General features: G+C 43.6%; 1 protein-coding gene across 1 annotated transcript; it reads left to right on the top strand.

Annotated features, from left to right (window-relative positions):
• Positions 1-1,729: 1,729 nt before the first annotated feature.
• On the top strand, positions 1,730-22,824 carry LOC309674597 (cytochrome P450 2H1-like; the record flags this gene model as incomplete). The annotated part of the gene is made up of 10 exons (XM_082486678.1): positions 1,730-2,583; positions 15,642-15,827; positions 17,030-17,192; positions 18,742-18,891; positions 19,748-19,908; positions 20,318-20,494; positions 20,899-21,040; positions 21,332-21,519; positions 22,007-22,148; positions 22,643-22,824. The coding sequence occupies exons 2-10, from the start codon at positions 15,648-15,650 to the stop codon at positions 22,822-22,824; spliced, it is 1,485 nt and encodes a 494-aa protein (XP_082342804.1). The 5' UTR covers positions 1,730-2,583; positions 15,642-15,647.
• Positions 22,825-26,739: the final 3,915 nt, after the last annotated feature.

Raw genomic sequence — 26,739 nt, forward strand, 5'->3', positions numbered from 1 at the left:
AGCAGGTTTGTTGCGGGGCACAGCTGCACATCCAGAAAGCTAATGTGACATTGGTTTTGTTGTCTGGATAAATAAATACAGGTTCTAAAATTCACAGAGTTCGGAAGTGTGCCCGGTGATTTTGGCTTTCCAAACCTCGCCAGACTGATTTGGTGCATGAAAGCCTGCTGGAATCACAACCCCACCAGGAGACCTGCCTTTTCTGCCATATTAGAGATGCTCAAACAGGAAATACAAGCAGTCAGGTAATAACATTCACTCGCGCTCCATTTTTTGCACAGCTTTGTAACCGGACATTCAGTCCCACTGGTGAGTGATTAAGAATATCCATAGGGGTTGCTCTTAACCCAGGGAAGTCTCCCAGCCTTTAGCTTACAGCCTCAATCAAGGCCAACACTGATGCTTTTGCTGGAGTACTTGTCTTGCTAAAGAACTAATTTCTTTAGCAAGAAATTTAGTGGGAGGAGCAGGTGAGGACAAAAGAGGAGACAATTTTATGTAAGTGCCCTTTCGTGCTTCGGCTGGCATTTTTGGGGGAGGTAGAACTGTCTTGGGTAGGGCTGTATTAGAACAGTTAGACAAATTCTCTGGTGTCTGATCAAGACCCAAGTGTCTTCTGCACCACACACTATGTGTGAGGAGGATAAATGAGTCAGCACGGAGCCATATATTGCTGCGGTGATTGCTGGCAGTAGGATGGCAGACTCACGGTCCCTCGGGCATCGCTATGCTGCCGTAATGCTGAGTCTCTGTGGGACAGGAGGACAGCAGGCAGGGAGCCTGCCTTCTCCAGAACTCCACGTAGGTCTCGGTGGAGTGGGCCCAGTGCAGTGGGAGGTCTGTGCCTTCCTGCGTGCGCGTCCCCAGTGCAAGCTGCCTCTTCATAAATTTTGGAAGAACATTCTGACAGAGGCTTCTCATATCATCTGCCCAAAGTTCTTTCCAAATTCTCAGTGGGAGGAGGAAGAGCGGAGTGAGAGTTGTTCAGGTACCAACAATATAACAATGGAGTTAATACTCCACTGTCAAATACGTTGTCCTGGAATGGCTCTGTTTGCTGCATTTGCCTTCACTAAATTCCCCAAGGCACGAAACTTGCTGCCTGCTTCCTAGGAAGTTTATATTGTTTCCTGTTAGCCTATGTAAAAATAACGTAAAGTAGCAGGAAAACGGGTCCCAGCCTCCTCCGCTCGGTAGCTCAGAGAGTCACTGCAGAACACAGAGCTCCGAAGGGGAACTCGCTTCCCTCCGCGGGACAACCCCCAGCCTCCGCAGCGTCATGGGGAATTTGGCCGTTCACTTCAACGGGATAGAGATCTGCTGTCCATTGTAGATATTCCACGAGTGTCTTCATTAGAAGTTTTTAAATGCTAAAATAAGGTAAATTTCAGCATGTATTTTCTAAGGCGTGGTCACGAAACACAGTCCTCCAGAGTTACCTGCTTGAGGAAGTCTTTAACCTAATGGACAGCAATAAAGATTTTTGCTCGTCCCTCTCTGTGCTTTTCACGGAAAATGCCTCCTAAAATCTGAGTGCGGGGTATGGAAAGCAGACGCAGAGGCTCGCCTGCAGCAGGACGCCTGTGATCTTAAAAAGGAAGCCCTGGACGAAAAGGCAGCGTGTAAGGCTGCTGCAGTGAGGTTAGCACAGCTCGGCATTACCTACCGCGTGCTGTGTGTGCCACCCGCTGTCAGCCCGGCACCTTGGTGCTGCTGGAGCCACGCTGAGGCAGCACAGGGCACACGCTAGGTCCACAGCATCCCACGGCTTTCCAAACCGAGGGGAAACCGCGTGGGGCTTCACGCTAAGAGCGGGTAGAGGATAGTTTCTGATGCTGAATGCTCCCCAGTAATGACGGGGGCCAGCCAGGAGTCCAGCAGAAGGGGTCAGCCCTGGGCGTAATCGCGCCCCAGCAGCAGGGTATGGGTAAGCATCACTTTTCCTTTCCTCTCTCCAAAGGGAATCGGAGGCTGCCAGGCTTGCAGCGGTGCCTTCTCGTGTTGACGTGCAGGACTATGACTCGGTTTACTTTGGGAGCAACGCCTCAGAGGAGGACTCCTTCAGCCATATTTACGACATGGTTCTAGAGTCAGGCCCTGATCCCCCACAGGCTGCTGGCAGCGTGTTGGACCCTGGTGATCCTCCCCAAGTCCAGCTGATAGAAGGGAATGATCTTTATTTCTCCAAGCAAGACAAATGGGGAGAGATGGTTTATGAGTTTGCGGCAAAAAGAGGAATAGAGAGGAGGCCAGCCATTTTGAAGGATACTGGATGGTATGGTGATACTGGCATTAACTGGCATTAAAAAAAAAAAAAAAAAAAAAACAGAGATGGAAAAAGCAAGATATTGGACGTCTGCAAATCTCTGATTCACGGCAGATGAAAATCCCAGCATGGCCAGTGCCAGCCAGGAGAGGGCACTAAGAACTCATAACGCTCGGAGGAGCCTGAACACTTTACACCATCACTGGTGGGACTGAACAGCAAAAGGACATCCTCTCTCCTGCATCCTCCCATTCTAATCAGAAATAACTAACAAACTAGCCAAGCAGCAGAAGTTGCTCATTTCTCAAAATAACACGGTATGAGTTAACACAGAGGATTCCACCAGTGGTGGTTGGGTGGGTTTTTTTTGCCACAGGGCACCTACCAGCCTTTCAATGGGCGGTTTAATAATGACACTATTTCCAAACACTGTTCCACACCATTTCTCCTCTGGCAAGGAGAATGCATCAGTGGCGGGCAGGAACCCAGCCACCTCCCAGAAAATACCTCCACGACTGTACTGAAAGGACTGCAGGCCCTTGGGGATATTTCTTCTCTTTTAAGAGGGGAAAAATGTGATGTATACGTTGCATTGTCCATGTGCAGTGTCACCTTCTTGTTTATGATTTTGATTTGGGAAGTAAAAATATTTTTGGAGTCTTTAGGGAGCAAAAAGAAGGACAAGGAAAGCAAATATTTGTAGCATGACTGATTGGTCTGCTGTTGATGCACTGCAAGGAAGGCTTTCTTCTATGTAACTACAGGTAGAAGAGCAGCCTACTGCTCCAACATCACTCCAACCTCTCCCAGATCAATGCAAGACAATATTGGAAGAAAATTCCTAGGCAGGGTTCCTTAAAGGTGGTTTGGGGGGTTTTGTTTTGCTGTAGATCATTGGCTGTGGGTGTATGACTTGGTCTACCTTTCCTTAGAGCTTACTGCCAGACTAAAATAAAATGAGAATAAACGGTTAACTGCAGAGGTTACCCTCAGAGTGCTGTGGTCACTTGCTTCCTGTTAGGCTTTGAACTCCACCTTTGGAACCAAAAATGTCTCAGTACAAATACCGACAGTTTTGGCCTTATAGTCATCAGTGGAGTGATCAAAAATGAGCGTTTCAAGGGTGTAGATAATCTCAACTATTATTCAATCCCCCGAGACATGCCTGTCTGATTCCATTAACTCTAGTGGGCATGTAGACAATCACGTAGGATGTAGACGCATCGGCTGGGAAGCCTGTTATTTTAATTTTTGAGAAATAAGAAAAGGCCCATATCTTTTTGCCAGTGAAGAACTGAGGAAAAAAATGGAGAGAGGTGAGCGGAGAAGCATGTAAAGGAAGGAATTCGTATTGATTTTTTGAGTATTTTTATTTTTTGCCGAAAATTTACTTAACCCAGCACAGCCATAAGCAATTTATCAGATTATTACGTATCAGATTATCACACTGATAGAGCGAGACTACATATCCATGACACCAGTAGGTGACAAACTTCTGTATATATCAATACAATTAAACGAACAAACAATGGCTGAGGCAAGTAGTTTAAAATCCTTTTAAAATTTGTATAGCATGGTTATAAATTATCCAGATAGCTGTATTTGTTTTTGTAAATACTTGCTTTATCTCATCTAAGTTTGCTTGTTACTTTCAATTGGTCTTTATATCAAGCCAAGATTTATTTCCCTTCATGGCAGAAGGGGAAACGTGTCAGAAGTTCCTCCTTGACCTTTGTAAATCCCTCACTTGCCAGCAGCAGAGCGTGACTGGGTCTAAGGAATTAAATGGGACCCCTTGACTGGACACCTACCAGTATCTCTCCTTCCTTCTTCCTCCTCTGCAGCCCATAGTCCCCTGCAGGCTCTCAGAGGTGGAGCTACTGGCCTCCTCCCAAGAGACCTGCTGCTCACAGGCTGTACCCTCATCCTGACTTTATTTTGCCACATATTGTCTTTTAACCCTGTCTACCCACTACGCCCAGATCATTCTTCCTTACTGATCAGGGTTTTGTGCTGAGGTTTCTTGACAGCCGCAGCCCGAGACCTCTGCCTCTGACACGTCTCCTTCAGGGAATGATGGTGGACCCATGCTGCTTGGAGCTGCTTTTCTGGGGTCATATTTTACCTAGAGCCCACTCTCCTCTTGGCCTGCAAGTATGTAGGCTGTGAGCCATTCACAATTCAGGACCGGCACTTAGTGGTTGGGCTGATGATTTCATTCTCCCAAAGGCAGCAGTCTGCAAAATATATTCAGATGGACCCATGGAAAGCAAAACAAATTACTCTGCCTCCAATAGTGGCACAAATCACAATGTCATAAGGATGAACCCCATATTGAGGCTAGGGCTTGGGGAAACTCGATTCAGACTTAGGAAAAACACTTTATTATTTAAAAAGAGGGTGGTGATGTTCCCTTTTTTTTTTTTTTTCTTTTTAATTTTTCCTTTATTAAGGCTGAAGTACTTTTAGGCAGGCCTTCACCCTCACTTGATCTATAGGTCCTCTCAAGTACACCTGGATCAAATAATAAATAATGGTCATTCTTTAATAACTTTTAGTCTAAAGAGTCAATGTACCTTACTTTGAAAGGCACAATGAAAGAGGTCATGGTACATTGAAAGGTACATTGAAAGAGGTCATGGAAGTTCACTCTTCATTTTCAATGAAAGCTATTTTAAAAGTCTGATGTCGGACCCTTTCAGCTGGTGCCTGGATTAACTGAGTTCATTAAGAAACATTTAACCAACACATTTGCACTGATAAATCAAATATCCTTCTTGCCAAGTCCTTGTGAAATATCAGATAGGCTTCGCAACCTGTCTGCTTAGTTCTTATTTATACTTGGTTTTGCTTCTAGTGGCTGTATCATCTGAGTTATTGAATACTGGCAGAATGTCTTGTACTGTAGTACATGCTGATCACTGCGTATCTTTTGCCTTAGCACTACTGGGAGACTTACTTCAGTTAACTCTATTTGAAAGTCACGTAGGAAGAAGGCAGGGGTACCCACCCAATTATTTTTTCATTGAAAATTTTGCTTTGAAACGTCATATATTTCACACTTCTCAAGTGGGGAAAATAAATCATAGTTGATGTTCTCCTCTTCCACAATTCCAAATGAGTTTAAGCCAAAGGATAGGGGACATCTTTCATGTTTATGAGAGAGAATGCATTAGACACTGTCGTTTCCAGAGGGGGTGATATGTGCAAGAGAAGAAGGTGGCTGAGAGGAGGGGATGAGCCACCTCCCATACTTAAGGGAGGCAGGGATGAGAGCTGCAGCAGAAGAGTCTTTGCATAGGTCGTGTTCCCCTAGTGTTCCCATGCGTGAAACCCGTAGTGGGGGAGGACTGGAAGAGCTTGTTGCATGCTTTGGCTGTGGGATGAGGCAAGAGAATCAAGACCCGAATCTGGACAGCTGCCACATAAGAGAATGGCCCCTGTGGGCTCCGAACCAATCATTATCAAACATTAAATGAAACTCAAACACAATGATTAGCTTAGAAAATCTCACTTCAGCATGAAGTAAACACATATTTTGCATTAATCAAGTGAACTCTGTCTTTTGTTCACCGACAAGTTCATCTTCCAAGCCATTGCTGCTTGTACCCTGCGAGGAAAGCACTGTCTGTTCATCTGCCACCCCGGTGCTGCTTGTGAGGTCATGCAAATTTGTGCTCCTTGTGGGATGCAGATCATGAAAGGTCAAGCTGTGCCAGTTCACCATTCCCTGCCAGAGCATTTTGTGGCTGGTTTCCACTGCGAGGAGTGGAAAAGACGTCCCAGAAACCCCCCTCAGCCCTCCAAATCTTCCTTTTCCCTGTGTCACCATGCAGCTGGTGTAGTCCTTCACACAGGGAATGACTTGAGGTCTTTGGCCAAGGCAGTCATTGGTCCTCCCTGTCTCACCTGTCTCTGTCCTTTTACCCCGCAGTTCCACCACATACTCAGCAACTGGGGACCGACCTCTACAGAGAAAGGTCCCTCCCAGGCAGTGCCACCCACCCTGTCCTGGGTTCTCTGCACTTCTCTCTGACTTGTAGTATATTAAACACATTTCCCTCACTTTCTTCCATTTTCTGACACAATCCTTCTTTCTAAAGTTATTCTGCATTTCTTCTGTTACCATTTAGAGTTGGAAGACATGATTTACACTTTTACTGCGCTTTCTGTCTTTTGGCATCTGTAGGAGAAAAGCTTGACTGACAGATGCTAATGCCTGTAAACTTGAAGTTAAAATGCTGCTGGTTTCTGGAATTTTCTCCTTTGAAAAATTGAAGCCTCTCAAATGGTAAGAAAACATGTAAATCCATCTGTGGGAACTCGTCTGGAAGACTAGGCTGATGAGAAGACTGGCCAACAGTTGTGTTCTCCCACAGACATCAGTGTGGTATCACGCTAGGGGTTTCTTGTATGATATTGAGGAAGTTGCTATAGCCTGACTTCCTACACGATCAACAGGGACATGGTGTCACCACAGTGAAGAATCCTCCTCCACCACCATCCTCCTGCTAGAACAGTCCCGTGCTGGCTGTGCCACTGCGGTGTCACCACTTCTTAGGGCTGTTCTATTTCTCTGTTTTTCTCCTCTAACTTCCCAAACCACTCTGCTACTTTTGTGTTTCTGTCTCTGGCGGGGCTGAAAAGCGTAGCGAAGACATACATTATATCACTTGGCATTAGCATCGGTTACTTTTTTCTTCATGTTTTAAATGCCCATTTTCTCATCTGTTTTTCTTATCACTGTAGTTACTTGATATCACCAAGTGTAGCCAAAGGTTTTGTTACTTGATGCTTGATGGATTGTTCTTGAATTTGAAATAGGAGGTTGGGGTATTTTTCCATCATCATTTTTCTTTGTGATATGCACTGATTTCAGTACATATAAACTATCAGCACATTACGTGTTTCCATTATCTTTTGAGATGGTAATAAGTAACTTTTAAAAGTTGCTGAATGCCTCTAGTTAAGGCCGTAGCCTGAGTTTCAGCAGGAGGTTGTAAGGAGGTTGTAGAGAGGTGGGGGCTGACCTCTTCTCCCTGGTGACAAGTGATAGGACGAGAGGAAATGGGTTTAAAATATGTCAGGGGAGGTTTAGATTGAATATTAGGAAACACTTTTTCACTGAAAAGGTTATTAAACATTGGAATAGGCTGCCCAGGGAGGTGGTGGATTCACCATCCCTGGAGGTGTTTAAAAATAGGGTAGATGTGGTACCTGGGGACATGGTTTAGAAGTGTTTTTTGTCAGGTTAGGTTAACGGTTGGACTTGATGATGATGGACTTGATGAGGTCCCTTCCAACCTCAGCAATTCTATGATTCTAGGTCTACGTTCAGGTCCTCTTTGTACAGCAGATTGCTGGCTCAGCCATTGGAAAGGCAGGGTGGGCACTCTGCCCTGTGGTGATGATGTCACAGTGGAGGACATCTGATAAAGCCGGCCCTTCACTTCTTTTTCTCCCAGGGCATGGACCTTTCACATGACCTGCTGTACAGCATGGTGGTTCTGCATCTGGTTCAGGAGGAGTTCTGCTGCCCATGCAGCCAGCAATGACCAGGAATCTCCGGAGCCTTACTAAGCTCAGCCATTTTCTTTGCAATTTGGCAGCCTTCACTTCTGTGCGTCTCGTTGCCATGTATAGCTCTGGGACAGACTTTTCCCATTCCCTGACTTTTTTCTGCCTGGCATAAGGAAGGGTCCGTTCTTTCTTAATGCTGACCATAACCTAGAGCTAAGCACCTTGACTTTATTCAAAGATGATGGGTTGGAGCAGCAATATAGTGATTTACTGTTGGTGGAGTCACAGTACAGGTCACAGGAAAGCTGTTATCAGCTTAATTTCCTTGCCCTTTTGGAGACTAAACAAGCAATTTGCTATGTATTGCAACTGACTGATGAACTTCATTAACTTCATCCTTTTCTGCTGAGTTATGTTTTGGGTCCAGTGAGTTCATACATAAATATTTAACCAAGTCTTTTTGAGCTAGCTGGTCAAATGTCATTTCTGTGATCTGAAAACTAATGTGATTTGTATCCTACCTCTAGTACTAGTGTAGCATGTTACAAATATGGGTGTTGCACAAATTGCTGAATGCTGAAGTTATCGCTGAACCATAAAACATACTGATAACAGCAGATCCTCTGTCAAATTGCTGCCAGAAATAAGGCAGAGGTTGATAAAGTGATTTTTTACAAGGCACTAAGGAAAGTTCTATCTGAAAGTAGTCAGAGTTCAGTAGCTGAGATGTTGCTATTCACAGCAGAACGGGTGAAATGATTTCCACAGGCTACTCTGCTAATCTTCTCAATGCAAATGTTCAGTGAAATGTCACATTATAATGTAAGGACGTAAGAGTCTGAGTATGGATGTACTGCATCATGACAATAGTCAAGCCAGCCCAGAATCCTGTCCAACAGTGGCTTAAAAACGAGTTCCCAAGGAACAGAATAAAAGCATGGCAACAGGAAAATGCTTTCAGACTGCTCCAGTCTCCAGTGATCCCTGAGCCATCAGTGGTATCTTTGTGCTTGAGTGCCCTCAATGGATTTTTCTCCCCTTTGTCCGGTTACTTTTTGGACACATACCTCCTTCAAAATGGTGTTCCATAGCTCAAGGGCATGGTGTGTGAAGAATCACTTTCTTTTGCCTGTTTAAAACCTGCCAATTGCTATTTTAGTGCTTTATAGCTCTATACAGGAAGAAAATATGACCAGTCATTCCTTTCTTACCTTCCCCAAACCCTTCACAGTTTCACAGATGTCTGCTATATCCACTTCATTTATATCATTTCCAGCCCAGGGGCACCTAGTCCATTTAACCTTCTAGATTTTAAGCCATCTTAAATGCCTTATTCTAAGGCTTTTCAAGGTCTACTCCATCCTTTTGGAATCACGGCTTCACACAGAATTCCAGACAAAGGTCCACCATAGGCTTGTATGGTGGTGTAAAGAGGTGCCTTTATTGTTCTCTATTCCTTTTTTAATAATGCCCTAATGTTTGGTTTGCTTTTGGGGGCATCTTACTGGGCATAGAGTCCCCTTAATACCCAGCCTACAATGGGGAAAAAAGGTAACGAGTAAAAACTCTGACATGGCCTCCTCTTCCATGACCTCAATCTGCCAAAAAGCCAAGGGTTTGGGATGTTCTCTGGGAGTGCTGGCTTGTTTTCAGCTTCATCAGTTGTGGACCCTCTCGCATTTGCATGCCCAGGGGCTGCCCTCCACGGCAGTGGGAAGGGGGGGGGCTGCTGCAACACGCTCCTTTTGCACATCTTGTTTCTCCCGAGCACCTCCCAGCCCCCTCCTAGCAAAGAGGAAGGGTAGAAAGGCTTTGTCCTTGAAAAGGACCAGGGAAAGATGGGAAATTTGGTCTATCTGAAGAGATGCTAGTCTTGCTGATAATTTTGCAGTTTGATCTACAGTCTTCATGAGCTCAGCCCCACCAAAACCAGATGTAGCCAGCCAACCTTCCCCGCCTATAACTTCCGTCACTAAAGCATGTCAAACATATAGTTGTGTCTCAGGGGTGAGAAAAGATTTGAATTCTGGATTTCTTAAGATGTATGTACAAGTATTAGCCAGCCTTCCAAAGTGCTTGAAGGAGCAGGTAGCGCAGGAGACTTTGGAAAGAGGTTGGAGCTTGCACAGTTGGTGGAATGGAATGGAATGGAATGGAATGGAATGGAATGGAATGGAACGGAATGGAATAGAATAGAGTATTTTCAGTTGGAAGGGACCTACTATGATCATGTAGTCTAACCAGTTAGGGTTGACCAAAGGTTAAAGCATGCTATTAAGGGCACTGATGCTCAAAATTTGATTGTATATCCTTGCCTCTCAACATCCCAGTGTCGGGGTGTGCTGGTTTGAGAGACACAGGACTAATTTCTCTTCTAATACTTGGGAAAACTGCACTTTTAGAAGACTCCAGTGTCTGAATTTGTGAAAATATTTACTTTACAGCCAGCTATGGTGTGTGGGTCTCAAGGTCTCAGTGTTTTCAAGCTAGCCAGGTGCAGGGATGAGGAGAAGTGAGACCCCGGGCACTTGACCCAAGCTGGCCAACAGCATTATTTCATACCATCAACGACACATTCATTATAAATCAGAAAGTTTGCTGCAAAGCTCTCTCTCTCCTTTGATGACTGCCATCCTGAGAACTTCATGCCCCGGTGCCGGAGCCCTGAGGCCTTCCCTTCCTCCTGACGCCGTAGCGCTCGCACTGTCCTACATTTGCTGTCCACTGCTGGGAGTGCACAGCTTCCTACTGATACAATTGGCTGAGTATAATCTTTGCATAATCTGTATTGGTGTCGCGATCAATATCAGTTCTTTAGTGCTGTTAATTATCTAATCTTATTCTGTTAAATGTGTTTATACTTGAGCTCCCGGGTTTCCTTGTTTTTCCCGATTTCCCTTTCCTAGGTGGGGAGGGGTCATCGGGTGATAGAATGATTGTCTAAATGACAACAAATTGTTATGGGTCTCTCAAACCATAACACTGGGGCTCAAGGGTAAAGCTGTCCTTTTCAGAAACTGGATCTGGTTTCCATTTGTTTGTGGTATATATGTAATTCTGTAAGGGTTACCCCATGTAAAGCTGTTCTTAGAACCTTTGATACCCATCACACTTCCCAGTGCAGGATTAGCCAGGCAGTATATGTTCTGATGTTGTAAATGTTTATAGCTAAATAGCTGCCTTTGCCAGGCAATATTTCTGAACATTGAACAAATATTGAAAATTGTTACTTTTATTTGTATCTGGAAGCCAGGGAATAGACACTGGCATATAGCCTGCACCCAGCTTTCCACTGTGGAAACTCCGGATCCCTCTCCAGCAGGATGGGGGAGGGACTTGGAAGAGCAAAAGTGAGAAAAACTCCTGGGTCAAGATAAAGACAGTTAAGGAAAGAAAAGGAAAAAAAAGAAAAGAAAAAAGAACAAGTGATGCAAAGACTCACCACCTCCCGCCAGAAGACTGATGACCAGGCAGTCTCTGAGCAATGGCTACACTGGAAAGACAACTCCCTATTTTTTATTGCTGAGCATGATGTTAGATGACCTGGATTATCTCTTTGGTCATCTTGGCTCAGTTGTCCTGGCTGTGTCCCCTCCCAACCTCTGGCCCGCCCCCCCAGCCTGCTACCTGGGTTTGGGGGCAGAGTGAGCAACCAAGAAGGCCTCCACACTGTGCAACCGCTCTTCAGCAATAGCTAAAACACTGGCGTGTTATCAACACTGCTTTAATCACAAATCTAAAACACAGTGCCTTACAGGCTGCTGTGAAGAAGCCAGATCCAGTACAGCCTTGTAGGCTGTGAATACACTTGAAGGGGTTGTTTTGGGGGTGAGGAGTTGTCTTTTTATTCACAGACCCAATCTGGAGGAGAACAGAAGCAAGTAAATTAAACAGTAAGTGCAGGTCGCAGATTAAAGGCTACGTATTAACCCAGGATGGGATCCCAGGAGGTAGCCCAAATGTGACAGCAGGCAGGCCCAGCAAAGCAACAGCCTCCAGAAGACATTCAGAGGAAGGCCTGGATTTTGAAAGATCTGTTCATACAGTGGCATTCCCCCCCGTCAATCTGAGCCCAAATTCACAGGTGGAGCCAGAGAACAGTGCCATTTCATAACAAGACCAGAGGCCCCGGCATCTACTTTCATATCCCGCTGGGAAGAAAACAGAGTCTTTCAGGTGCATCTTGTGAACGTGAACTGTCTCAGGATGGGTCTTTCATACCCAAATAACCCTTTCATACCCAAATAACCCTTTCATACTCAAATAGCCTTTCATACTCAAATAATTCCTGTTAAATCTCTCTCCATGGATGCCTCCAAGCAGTTCTGGCTTTATCCCAACATCATTTTTAAATCCTTCAGGGGTTGTGCGAGTAATTAGATAAATAATAAAAAAGCCATGTCCAGATGTGGGAGTGACACTGCGAGCAAAGCCCTGCTTTTCCAGCGCGTTAGGCTTCACAGCAGTTGTTCACCCTCAGGGCTGCCAGTAGAGGAAGGCAAGGCACCTTATCTGCAAAAGCAAAGGAAACAAAAATGCAAACAACTTCAGTTTTTCCTTGATGGCAATAAAACTGACTGTTGTCAGTGATATAATTATCCCTCCAGACATGGCCTAGAAGGCTCCTCTCAATTTCATTCACCTGCCCACTTCTCTTTTTAAATACCCTTGGTGTGCAGTATTCAGAGCAGTGCCCACTGCAACAGAATGTGCAGGATTTGTTGCTGATAGAGAACATTATTAGGACCAGGAGAGATGTGCAGGGAATCAGATTCATCTGCCTCAAAACAGATCCCTAGCAGTCAGACATGTAAATCTGTATGTCTCCTAAGGCTCCCTCTGTAGTAAAGGGACACAAATAAATTCCTTCTGTGACTGACTCATTTCACACTAAAATAGGCACATAAGAAAAGTCAGATGACCTGTTCTCTGGAATTATCTGGACGTATTTCTGCACTAACAGGGGAGACTAGCTGATTTATGCACCTACCTTTTTAATATCTGAATTTAGTTGGGAAATGTTTCTTTCCTCGCTGCTGTAGAATCTGCTAGTCCTCAGCTAATTGGGCTGAAGACAAAATCTTCCCATCTTTTAAATCCCATTTTGTCAGCTCAGTAGAAAACAAAGTCTGCTGTTCACAGTATAGCTGGCTATTTTTGTACACATGAAAGTGCAGATGTAAGCACGCAAGAACTGATTCAACCAATGTGGACCCAAGTTCTAAGGCAATGAGTTGGTGCAGGAAAGAAAATGCCTTTCATAGCCCATTACCATTACTCAAAAGAAAAATAAAAGACATATATATATATAAAAGTATATATAAGAATAGAGAGAGAGAGAGAGGATAGAGGATATATAAGAATACAAAGAGGATATATAAGAATACAACAGTTTTAACACTTCCTTCCAGTGTCACACAACCTAATAGGTCAGTATCATTTTGGCTGTGTATCTCAAAAGATGTAATGGGATGGGCTGAGAGTTGGCAGGTGGCAGAGCCTGGTTTGCTGGCTCAGAGGAACTGAAATGGTCCCTGATGTGGTTGTTTGAGCGGGATCTATCGCATCCGACATTAGTTGCCCGAAAGTCTGGCTGAGTTCCCTCTCTAGTGTGTGGAGAGAAATAGGCACTGCCAGAGGACACTGACACCGGTTTAATGCTCACCCAGTATCAACAGGTGGTGGACAGAGCACTGGGTGTCTGAGCAAAGAGCAAGAGAGTGGTCAGAGTGTGACCAGAGCATACGGGGTGATGAGGAAGGGCTCTTCTGTGGGGCAAGACCTACCCATGGAGCACAGAAATAGGGATTTCTCACCCCTGCTGGGGGTCTGGGACTGTAAAACACAAAGCTTCTCAACAACAGAGGGGAAAAAAAAGGAGAAAAAGAAAAAGGCAAAATATTAGCAAGCTCTTTGGAACAGACCTGTCCAGGGACATTTTGCTACTGAGCAACTCTGTTTGACCCACTCCATTCTTCTTGTCAGCGTTATCCGCTGCATTGTCTTTGAGCACCAGTTTCATAGATAGGAAATATCTGACCTTTGTTAATCAGAGATAGATATAAAAATAATATCCTTTGGCATTGATTCTCATTCAGAGTGAATTTAAGACGAATTTCATCTCTTATTACACAGAGATTTCTTTCAGTGATGAAACTAATTGGGTTTTTATGCCAGTAATGTTCCCATTCCCTTCTTTAAGCTGCAGTTGTTATCAGCTTCCATTCTCTACATCCCATGTTCTCTTCCCTTGTTTATTTGTTTCCCTATCGGGGCTTCACTAGGTCTGAATTAACATTGCTTTAGGACTATTATATGATTCACAGAAGTCAAGTTTAGTAACATTCCTTAACCTTAATAACCAAAGAGTAATTCACGCTCCTGACACTTAAGCACTGTCAGAAAATAAGTATAATTTTGCACCTACTAAATTCCTTTTTCTCGCCTTGTACCTACTTCACTGGTTTACACACTACAGGTTTCCTGAAATCTGAGCTATGCTATTTAGTAATTATGTGTGTAGTTTAGGAAAAGTGTAGCTGTTATTCAGACTCCTTCCCATACCTACTTTGTTTTAAGACGGCATCTTCCACCCAGCCCCAACATCATCCACCAATCCCGAGTGCCTGCTGAACGTGCAGCCCCTTTCACATCCCCTTGTACGGTGGGGTTTCCTCCAAGCTTCCCCGACTTGCTTTAGTCACCTTGTTACAGCTGCCACGTTCAAATGTGCTTCAAGAGGGCTCAGCATCTTCTTACATAAAGTCATACAAAAAGGAAATATACAGCCTAATGCCATGCCTTGCAGGCGGGGCTGAGCAGAAAGTGGGGGAATGGGAGGGGGGCGCATTAGACCCAAGGGGCTGTAGGAGTCCGAGTACAGTGTTTACAGTAGATTGCTAGCACTTTACAGACACTACGTATGATATACAGACAAGATTTGTCAACAGAGTCCTGGGGTCCACTCTTTGGTCTCAGGTGACTGAATCACTGTTCTGCTCTAATTCTTTGCCAGAAAACACATACAGTTCTCACCCTATGTGAGGGTTTTGGATTCCTGTGGGGAGGAGTGGGAAGCATAATATTTCATTAAAGATTTTACGTTGTATTAAATACTCAATGAAACCAAACATTCTGTTAAGCTCTATTCGGGGTGCCTTTACCTTTCACGGATCTTCACACTTCCTGCGGATCTTCAACTAGTTTCTAGAAACATCAGAAAGGACCCTGCAGGTTGCTGCAGGCATTTGTGATTTGGGGAGAACCTGTGACCATACAAATGCTGTAGGTAGTATGGTTTGTCTGGTTAAAATGTCAGAACAGGACAAAATGAGTGTATTCCTCAAAATCTGCACATGTGACTTGGGTACAATTACATAATTTCATTCTAGAAACGGAGGTGAAATGCCTAGGAAGAACTTGGAGTGATGCCCCTTTTCAACCGCAACACCTCCCACCGCTGTGCTCAGATACTGGAGGGGCTGGCAGATGTCAATCTATGCATGAGGGAAATCAGCAAGAGTTTAAGCATATACATAGCAGCTAGGCTGTAAATATTTCTGCATTTTGAGTTTGTTTGACAGCATTATAACATGGTTTCTTTAGTCCTACGTGAATGATTACCCAAAGGAACACCAGCTGGAGAGGGAAAAAATTGGTGTGCAAACAAAGAGTTCATCCTGAGTTTGTTCATTCTTATCTTGAGCAGATTAATAAGTAATCTCATATCTCAGTAGGATTAGGGAGACACTATTGGCTCATTTCATCCATGTGCTTTGGTATCACAGCATATAAATAAGCATGATTTTACAGGTCTGACATCAGGCTTGTCTGACATTTGACTTCTCTTCCTCAGCCCACCATGGAGCTCCTGGGAACAACCACTATTTTTCTGCTGGTCTGCATCTCATGCCTTCTTCTCTTTGCCACACAGAGAAGTGTATCGCAAAAAGAGAAGCAGCCTCCTGGTCCCATCGCACTCCCCATTGTTGGAAACATCCTCCAGCTGAACCCGTGGAACTTGCCTGAAAGTCTGAAGGAGGTAAGAGACTGTCTCCTTCTTTCCTATGTTTTTTCCATTGCATATAAAACAAAGTACAGTCCAGACTGTCTCAACTTAGTTCATGAGCTTCATTTGCACTGACCAAATGTCGGACTCAAACAGAAACAAAAGGTTTCCCAGAAAGACATGCTTCTGAGGTCTATATATTGCAATAATCTATATATCTAAATCTATATATTGCAAGTCTAAGTCTACATATTTGTAATAATCATACTAATGATGAGTCCTATGCTGACCTCACGGCAGTACTGCAATTTGCAGCAGATTTGCAACCAAGGCACTGATGCTATTGCAATATTCACTACACCCCTCCTGTGTGCACCTCCTCACCATGCTGGCAACACAGCCTGGCCCTTTTTTGAGAAGGACCCTGCTCCATTTTGCCATCTCTGCTTCCTAGCAGATAGGTAGGGTCTCCTGGGAGTGGAATTAGTGAGTGAAGGGGTTGAAGCAAAATAGTTTGGAGGTGAACTGTGTTGTCCGTTCCCTCCCCTGGATGACTTGAACTCCTTTTTGCCTTGGTGCTTGGGAATATCGAGAATCATGAGTATCCTCAGGCATCATGCTTTGTTTCTGAGCACTAGATGATTCAGTTTCCCACCAGGAAAGCCCTGGGTCTATATCTAACTTGCTTTTAAAAAGTGAACATGAGAAGAAATGTTCCAGGTAGGAATCTTTCTGCACTTGTAGCCAAAAGCAGATGCCTGGGAAAGAGCACATGATTAGTGCAAGCAGGCAGTGATTCTCTGCTGATATACTCATCCAATTTCCAGAAATCTGTGGCCCAGGAGATTTTAGAGACAACTGAGATATGTTTGTGCTCAAAAACCCTTTAGGCACTGGCTTACATAAGTGTATGTAATTGCTTATTGAGCCCATGTAAACTGTTAACCACTGTGCCCCATAGAGGGGCATTCCAGACTGTTTTGCCAGCCCTATGAAGAACTATTTTCTTTTCTGGGATTTGGACTTGACACCTCACCATTTCTATTCACATCTCCTATTTCTTGTACAATTCCCTCTTCCCTGGCTGTAATTCATAGTTGAAAGATCTCTGCACTGCTGCTGATCAATGCCATGTCTCAGCGATGCACATCACCCCTCAGACCCCTTTGCTACAAACTTCTTTTCATGTGATTAACACTCAGACGTGTTGTTCTTTGTGTTCCTCTTTCCTACAGCTCAGCAAGAAGTACGGTCCTGTCTTCACAATACATTTAGGCTCACAAAAGGTTGTGGTGCTGTATGGCTATAGTGTTGTGAAAGAAGCTCTGATTGATCAGGCAGATGAATTCAGCGGAAGAGGCAATCTACCACTGCTTAAAAGACTCTTCCAAGGCACAGGTATGTCCCTGGTAGTGTCAGCATACAGAGCTGATGCTTTCAGTGCTTCAGGAACACAGCTGAGACGGCAGTGGAGGAGGCAATAGTGGATTTCATTTACTACTTTCATGCATACAAATCAGCAATAAAAGACTAAAAGCCCAACTCATTACTTAGACCTTTGAGTAAATTGGACCCCTGGAAAACTGCTTAAGGTCCCAGGCTGGCTTCACTGACTGCCTTTCTATTTTCAGCGTGCTTCAAATTCCGGCTAAAATCTTGTTCATTAAATGTGCTTAAGATCTTACGTTGTCGTGGTTTGGGCAGAAGCAGCCACCGGGTGACCAGCAGATGCTCCTCCCTACGTCTCTTCAAAGAGAGAGGCAGAGAGGGATGAGAGAGAGAGAGACTTATGAGTTTAGAAGGAACTAAACTACTTAAATGAAATCTTAATAATAAAAAGAAAATAACGAAATATATATAAAGCCATACCAAGCTGCCAGGATGACAATCACGTCATGGGCTGGCACCGGGCAAGTCCCAGACTGGACTCAGTGATGGATGGGTACTGGATTCCAGATCGGGATCAAAGGCAGAGAAACAGACGGAGTCCTCCTTTGATGCCAGTCATTGAAGAAAGAGAGCTGACCCGTTGATCCCTCAGCTTTTATACTGAGCATGATGCAGATGGGACGGAATACCCTGTTGGTCAGTTTTGGGTCACCTGTCCTGACTGCTCCTCCCTGCAGGTGTGGACACTCTACACTTTTCCACTTCCGACCCTCCAATGGGGCAAATAACCAAGTTAGCTGCCCTTGGCTGTTATAGCAATAAGTCTAAGCAAGATCCTTGCTGCATACCATCCCTTGGCATCAACTATAAACATAGGTCTTATCACTCTGAGAGTGAACAGTGTCTGCACAATATGCTGTTAATTTCTGCAGTTAGAAGAGGCCCAGCTAAAAAGTAAAGTTACTGAACAAAATTGGTCCTCTTTTACTTCAAACCAGGACACGTTCATTCTCCCATTTCTGAAAGTATCGGAAAGCTAAGGAACCAGCAAAAGGAAAGTCCAAAGCACAACAAAGACAAGATAACACAGGCTGTCCCAGTAAGGGACAAGATTAGGTCCTGAGCTTATTCACCAGGGCAGTTCCCAGTATGGCATTTATCTGGGTAAATAGTACCTATTCCATGGCACAGCAGTATAGTATCAATGGCATTGTCAATAGCGATACGCTGTGTGAAGGTGCATAGCAGAACACTTGAGCGTTTATGTCAGTGCAAAGGCCAAGATCAAATCAGTACCAGTGTTGCCTTCTTATTTACATCCTGACATAGTTCTTCTCATTCTGGGAACAAACTCAGTTTTATTCAAAGTGTAGTGACAGATGGATCAGATTTGTCATCTCCAGAATTGCACAGAGGTTACGTTTTTGGGCATATAGCAATTGCAGTATAACTCCATAGAGAGGTGTCTTTGCTTGTTGAGTGCTTACGGTGTAGCTCCCATTCAGGGGAGAAAAAAATCTGTTTCCTCATGGAGGAATATTTTTCCTTCCTCTGTCAGGCATTGTGACCAGCAATGGGGAGACCTGGAAGCAGCTCCGACGATTTATACTCACCACCCTGAAGGATTTTGGGATGGGGAAGAAGAGCATTGAGGAACGAATCCAGGAGGAAGCTAATTTTCTGGTGGAGAGGATCAGGAACACACATGGTAGGACACGGACATTGTGCCTGCTGAGATGCCCTGCGTATCTGCAATGAGCCTATGAGGGGTGTAGGGCTGCTTCACCAAATCTATGACCAAAGAAGTGGGCATGTAGCTGCTGTTTCTGCTCCCTGCTCTAACAGGCAAAGTTATCACTGCTGGGAGTGGGTCAGTCAAAGGCACTGTGATGGTATGGAGGGATAAATGTAGGAGATGGGTTGAAAAGTGTCCTTTAACCTACTCTGCTTGAGAAACAAGACAGAAAGTGGCAAAGGAAACGGCTCAGCCCCGAAGCTGACAGTTTGGTGGAATTCAACCTAAAATGCATTTTATGGTAGTATGAAGACAATGTTACTTCTAAGTACATCCCCTGAGTGGCACGGTACCAGCCTGGACCACAGCTTATGGAGCTGTGCCATCAAAACTAGACTTTGATCACAGGCATTTGAACCCCTAGGGGAGGGTTATACAACTGAGGTTACGCTAATAGAGTTCATAAACAGGGTGCAACAACCCAAAGGCACAGGTCAGGCAAAGTCCTTATGAGTTCATTGGGTTTTGGTGGGCCATTTCTAATAAACAGTCTATAGGACAGACAGGCATGTGTCAGCTGAAGAGGAATCAAGCCACTCAGACCAGTGTTGTGCAGAGAAGAGGATAAAAGAGATACTTAAACCATTCAAACGGGGAAATTAGTTCACTTCAAGTAGAGAAGAGTAAATTGGATAAGCCCTTCACCATCCTTTTGAAGGACTGCAAAACTCCGGGTCTCAAAAGCGTGCAAAACTTCCCTGTAGTGTCAGAGGAGTGGATGAAGCCTGAAATACTGAAAGCAACATACCGGTTGTTTTTTTTGTTGCAGCACGGCCCTTCAACCCTAGCAACTTCCTAGTCCATGCTGTTTCCAACATCATCTGCTCTGTCGTCTTTGGGGATCGGTTTGACTACGAGGACAAGAAATTTATAACTTTAATTGAGTTGCTAGATGAAAACAACAAACTCCAGAACTCCATACTCACACAGGTGTTTACAGGTTTATTTAATTAATAAAATTGTTAATAATTATAATATTTATTAATGATTATTAATTCATGTTATTAATTTTTTAATTGGAGTGGATTTTCCTATATTTGTCGAAATTTTCTGAAAGCCAAAAAGACAGTTAAATAACCCGTTCCTGTTGTTTTTTCTTACCTTATGGAATTGCCATTGTATGTCTAAAAAAGGATATCACCGCGAAAGTTGCTCAGGTGAAGTCTATCCTTGAATATAGTGAAACCATAAAGTAAACGGCATTAAAATCCTGTTCAATAATAAAGACCCACTGTTCTAAAACAGTTTAATTGGCCCATTTTCATAGTTACATTTAGGGGAACATTTTATTGTATCCATATTAATCAGAATGTGCTTTTCCATCATTTTATTTTTACAGCTATACAATTTCCTCCCAACTCTCATGGACCATTTACCTGGGCCTCATCAACAAATGATAAAAAATATTCAAAAAGTTGATCAATTTACTTTAGAAATCATAGCGGAACACGAGGAAACCCTGGATCCCACTTGTCCTCGAGATTTTATTGATGCTTTTCTTCAGAAAATGGAACAGGTAATGTAAGAGCAAGAGATTTATTGGATTATAAGAAAACCACTGCTTGAATCCCAGCAGTTGTGGCAGGGCACCGGGCTTTTGCAAATACAGAGAGGAACCTTCTTTTCTTGGCATGTAAACTTAATTCTATCCTCTCCGTTTTCTTATCAAGGATTTTTAAACACAGAATTAACAGCACCAGCCAAAGATAGGAAAGCTGAAGACCACCCATCTAGTTGATGTAATTCAGTGCTCCTCCCATATTAAAAAAGATTCATAATATTATTTAGTCAAAGTACCATAAATGCTGGAGAGTTAGTGTCGTACCCTTGAAAGGACATTAGATGTGTTTAAAAACATACATTATGGGTCCATAATGCTTAGCTTTGTCGTTGAAAACATTCTGCCAAATCTTCCCCCAGGAGAAAGGGTATGATCACTCAGAATTCACCGTTGAGACCTTGAGCAGAACCACGCTTGACTTGTTCCTTGCAGGAACGGGGACCACCAGCATCACGTTGACACATGGACTTCTGATACTCCAGAAATACCCAGAGATCGTAGGTAATATAAAAGGAAACCAATAATTGAAAACTTTTTAATAGATCATGGGATCAATTTGGATAATTCCTGTCACTACCATATGCAGCAATGGTCCCCCAACAAACGAAACCTGTACGCACAGTGTGGAAATATATATTAGTCTTAGTTCTATTCACAGGAAAGATGTATTAGTACTATGTACATACATGTATCCCTGGTGCTTTAAAAGCAAGTTTTGCTGTAAATATGGGGAGAGGTTCAGGGAAACAGATGGGGGTCTTGTCCATTCAACACTTACTTATTTCCTAACAGAGAAAATTCAAAAGGAGATTGACAGTGTGATTGGCCGAGACCGAAGCCCCTCCATGGCAGATCGGAGCCAGATGCCCTACACAGATGCTGTGGTCCATGAAATCCAGAGATTCATTGATTTCCTTCCACTTAATGTCCCACATACTGTGATCAAAGACACCAAGTTCAGAGACTATTTTATCCCCAAGGTCTGTTCTACTGTGTCTGAGAAATGTCATAATCTCTTGAAAACAATTATGTGTTCTATTCATTGTGTTTTATTTTATTTTCAAAAACACTGAAACATGATATAGAATTGGAATAATTTTGTTTGGAAGGGGATTCTGGAAGTTATTGAGTCCAAACCCTTATATTTGAAATAAAAAAAAAAAAAAAGACTTTTCATCCTTTAAGTGAAGAGTGAGATAGAGCTTTCTATTTTTCCACATAAACGTAAGCAATCAAAGTTCTAGCTTATTTGGAAGCAATATTAAATACTCTAATCAGACTCACCATCAAAATTAATTTAAAAAACATCTTTGCCATACCAATGGCACACATTTTTATTGATTAAATGCTCCTTTTAAACTGGTTGAACCTTGACTATCCTTCTATTCAGCTCTAGGAACTTCTCAGTGCCGCTTTGCTTTAGCGTGCCTCCGCTTTAACTTTCTTCTCCTCTTTCTGTTAATTCAGGACACTATGATATTCCCTATGCTGTTTCCCGTCCTACATGATAGCAAGGAATTTCCAAATCCTGAAAAATTTGACCCAGGACATTTCCTGAATGCAAACGGTACCTTTAAAAAGAGTGACTACTTCATGCCATTTTCTGCAGGTAAGACCTCTTTCTATTTCAGATCCTAGACTATCCTCTCCTAGAACCTCTTTGAAGATTTTAGTGGCTCTGTCACCATCTGTGCAGTGATGTCTGGTGATCTGCTAGAGTCACTTCTGGGCAGCTCTAACCCCTGTACAAAAGTTTCAGGTTATTTCCTTTTTTAGCAATCAAAAAAGCTTCTCCAATGCATTCCACAAGAAGACATGTATGAAGCGGGACTCAGCCATGCAACTTCGCTCTCCCCGATCTTACCATCAAACCACAGCAGAACATGAGAAACCGAAGCCTTCACACTGCCTTTGCGCCCACTGAGCACTCTCATTGTTCTAGATACTTAGCTTCTAGTTCAACTCATTTGCTTCCTCAAAATGCTACAGCGCTGCCTGTCCATTCCGAGACATCTGAACCTTCATGGAACCGGGGTTAAAATAAGTTACCAGCAAAATACTCCACTATAAATCACCTCACTTTTTACTATTTTCTGCTTGCAGGAAAACGCACCTGTGCAGGAGAAAGTCTGGCCCGGATGGAGATATTCATATTTTTAACAGCCATCCTGCAGAACTTTAATTTGAAACCTGTTGTGGATCACAAGGACATTGACATTTCCCCGTTAGTCAGCTCTCTGGCAAATCTGCCCCGACCTTATGAGGTCTCTTTTATTCCACGTTAGCCAAGTGAAGACAGTTGCCAGCTCCCACGCTCGTGAATGCTCTGGTTGAATGACAGTCATTTCCCAATCTGTTGAGACTGAAACACTTGGGTCATTTGCTGGATGCTTTATGGAGGGAAACGCGCTTAGAAGAGAAAATTTTACGGGGCTTTTACAATCCCCCCAGACAGCTCTAAACAGAAACAGAGTAGGCAATTGCGTAGGGAAGGAGACAGCCCCCTGTACAAAATTATACAGGCTCTCCTCTGCACCTCCCTCACCAAGCTCAGGTTCCTGTCTGGCTCCTGACGTCCTGCTGTGTCAGGGTGTGTGGACTAGTGCTCTGAGAGCCCTGCTGCTGCTGTCCCTGGCACCTGATCCTCCCAGCACAGCAGGAACGGACGCTTGTACTGCAGGGTTTCCACAGACTGCTTGAGGTACCTCTCTCCTCTGTATTTTCAGTTTGTTTGTGACCTATCTTTAAAGGTAAGCATAAAACGGGGGGGTGGGGGGGTTGGGGGGGGTGGGAGGGGTGTCTGGCAGAAGATTATAATCTACTGTATTCTTGCCCCAATACATATTGTCCCGGGCAGTGAGGATGGAGTTTATTGATGACTGGGCAGATGGGTAGTCTCTTGTGTCATTTTAATGAAGGTTTGTGAAATTGAAATTTGAATTGCAAAATAAAGAAGTAATACACTGAACTGTTGTTTGTCTGAGATCCCAGAAGAACACCTTTTAGTGAAAAACCTTCCACCACAAAACTTGTACTCCCAAATATTTTCCTTGTACATATCTGTACAGACGTGTACATATCTGTTTCATTTCACTTACTTATATAAAATGTATTATGGATTGAAGACTGAGCTGATCCATGACCTACAAAACTTCCATTCTCAGTAACAATGTGGGAGAAGGCTGGACTGACCCCATGAGACCTACCAGAACCCCAACTGTGGTTACAGAGCTGTCTATTGGGGCAAAAGAAGACAAGCGAAATAATACTGAGATCCCTCCAGTGCCATTTACTAGATGAATGGCAGCTTGCATCTTCCCATTATTTTATGAAGCACAAAAAGATCACTAAAACAATGTTACAATTGGGCAAAAAATAGATAAAAAGAGTTTACATGAGTCGCCAAGCATACCTGCACAGATGCAGGACTGGCATTTCCTAACTTGATCACATTCCCTGTGATGTATAATTCATAGTGGTTACAGTGAAAACAGAGAGCTGAATTTGTGCTATGTGGAAAAAAGCCAGCAACTGTAATATTACCACAACAACATTAACTGTTTATGTGAAACAGGCAAAACTTCTTTCCTTTCAAAATATTACTGAGCTTGATGTACCATGAATTGGTATCATGGCATTACAGAGGCAAAAGTCACAAATGTCACAGAATCACAGAAATATGAGTGAAACAAAGATGTATGAAAATATCATCTAGATGATCACCATAAACCGAAAAGGATCAACTATTACCAGTCTTCTCACCAGATAAAAAGAAGAGAGCACTCCATACTTCCTCTTCAGCAGAGCCACAATTAAAACAGGCAAAGCGAATGGCCTGGGGGCAGCTTCCCCGTTCCAGAGATCTTCCTCCGTGCTGAAAAGACAAGGAGGCAGTCAATGCAAAGCAGCAAGAAAAGAGCTTTAGCTGCCAGAGACTCCACGATGATATGCAGTGGGGCTTTGAGATTAGAAGAGGCCTAAAGCGGAGTCCTGGACGCTTCACTTTGTGTCGCCTGTGGTACAAAAAGCAGTGCAATGGGTAATCAGTAGCTGCTCACACTTCCTCTGGGTTAACTTGATTTAGCAATAAGTAATGTTATCACCTTCTGGAAGACTAAGCATCAGATTTTTAAAAATTAGAATGCTTAATGAATAGGATTTCTCTCCGCGACTTTTGTTGACCACTAAACTGAAAAAACATCAGTTTAAAAAATTAACGATCATTGAAAATCTCTACATTTCCCAGGAAGCCATACTGCTCACGCTCTCCCTGCCTGCTAGCACTAGGTGTCGCCTAAACTTTTTCTTCTGCTGGGACTGTACAGACAGTGCATTGCTTGCTCATGTGCAGGACTAGGTAGGGGTATAACAATTTTCTATGGCAAACCTGACACAATGTCCTGTCACTTAGCCACATGAAGAAGTGGCTTTCAAACTCAATTAATCCATTCTGTGCACTGTTGCCATTAGTTCCCAAATACCTCTCACAGAACATAAACACCTCTGTGTGCTCAAGTTTCTAAGATGTTTCTAAGATGCTGGGAAGCAGCGACAGAAGCAGCAGCCAGCTGGGCAAGCACTAATGTAGAACAGAACTGGCAAGTTCTCAAACCCACTAAAGGTGTCCCAAGCAAGGGGCTCTGTGAAACAATCCATGAAGCAAACAAATGTACTCGAGCACTTTCCCCATAAGACAGCAATAGCACTTGCCTGAACTACTATTATAAATTAACGTGGACATTAAGGATAGATGTGGGTCAAAGGAGATAGAGTGATCAAAGGTGAATACAAGCAGTTTGGAGTAGTTAGGAGTACACACAACTCAAATATCTTTCCATTTTTTTGTTGAAGAGGAAAAAATCATGGGCAGAGTGCATAACAGAGCCTATGTGCGCATATACGTTACATACCCCTTGAAGGCTGCAGGAAAGGGTGCTGAGACATTTGTGAATTCCCATGTAGAAGCTGCATTTAAAAGGAAAAGTTATTAAAACGGCGGTTTTAAACACAGCTATCAAGGTTCTGAGTGATTCTCCCACTTACAGTTTCAAAGATACATTTTGACCTCTTGGGATGTCTGTGCTCCCTTGATAACCCCATACCTGCATGCTTAACCTGCATGTTAAGCTATATATGACTCACAAAAGGCCTAAGAGTTAAAAGCGGCTTTGCATCACACAGTATATATTGAGGTTCATCAGCACTGCGTTATCCTGAGGAGGAAGCTTGCTATTGGATTACTGGTTAATGCTGAAGAACTTTGGTTCTAGGACTTGCCCTTCTGAACGGATCTTCTGTTTGGCACGCAAATGCACCAGAGATGGTGTCACATGGGTCCTAACCGTAACTCAGAATATTTCACAGTATCACAGTATCACAGTATGGTAGGGATTGGAAGGGACCTCAAAAGATCATCTAGTCCAATCCCCCTGTCGGAGCAGGAACACCTAGACGAGGTTGCACAGGAAGGTGTCCAGGCGAGTTTTGAATGTCTCCAGAGAAGGAGACTCCACAACCTCCCTGGGCAGCCTGTTCCAGTGCTCTGTCACCCTCACTGAGAAGAAGTTTCTTCTCAAATTTAAGTGGAACCTCTTGTGTTCCAGCTTGAATCCATTACCCCTTGTCCTATCACTGGTCGCCACTGAGAAGAGCCTGGCTCCATCCTCATGACATTCCCCCTTTATATATTTATAAACGCTAATAAGATCACCCCTCAGTCTCCTCTTCTCCAAACTAAAGAGACCCAGCTCCCTCAGTCTTTCCTCATAAGGGAGATGCTCCACTCCCTTAATCATCTTAGTTGCCCTATTTGTGTGTTGTGGGATACACACAGAGCAAAGGTTCCAACTTTCTTGCAGCTGAGGGACCCAAGGAGAGTTTTCATGCTTGTGCTTTTGCCTTTTCAAGCTCTAATATGGAGTATGCCTTACGCGGCGTCTTTCTTTCACTGAAGACTCTCAGTCCAAGGAGCACAGCTTTTCCACTCCCTGCAGTGTGTCGCTCTCTTAAGTCTCCCACACGCAACTACGCTTTGGTTACTCATTTTTCAGATCAAGGAGATCACAGAACTGGTGTCAAAGGATAGATGACACATTTTACTGCCTAGCTTGTGGCACCTAATTTCTGTTCCAGCTGATTCACTGCTCCAGCTTCCTGATGTGTTTCATCTGTCTGAAATACTACTTGAAAAGTAAAGGAAA

Source organism: Vanellus vanellus (genome assembly GCF_965231255.1).
Source record: "Vanellus vanellus genome assembly, chromosome: 7".
Lineage (NCBI taxonomy): Eukaryota > Metazoa > Chordata > Aves > Charadriiformes > Charadriidae > Vanellus > Vanellus vanellus.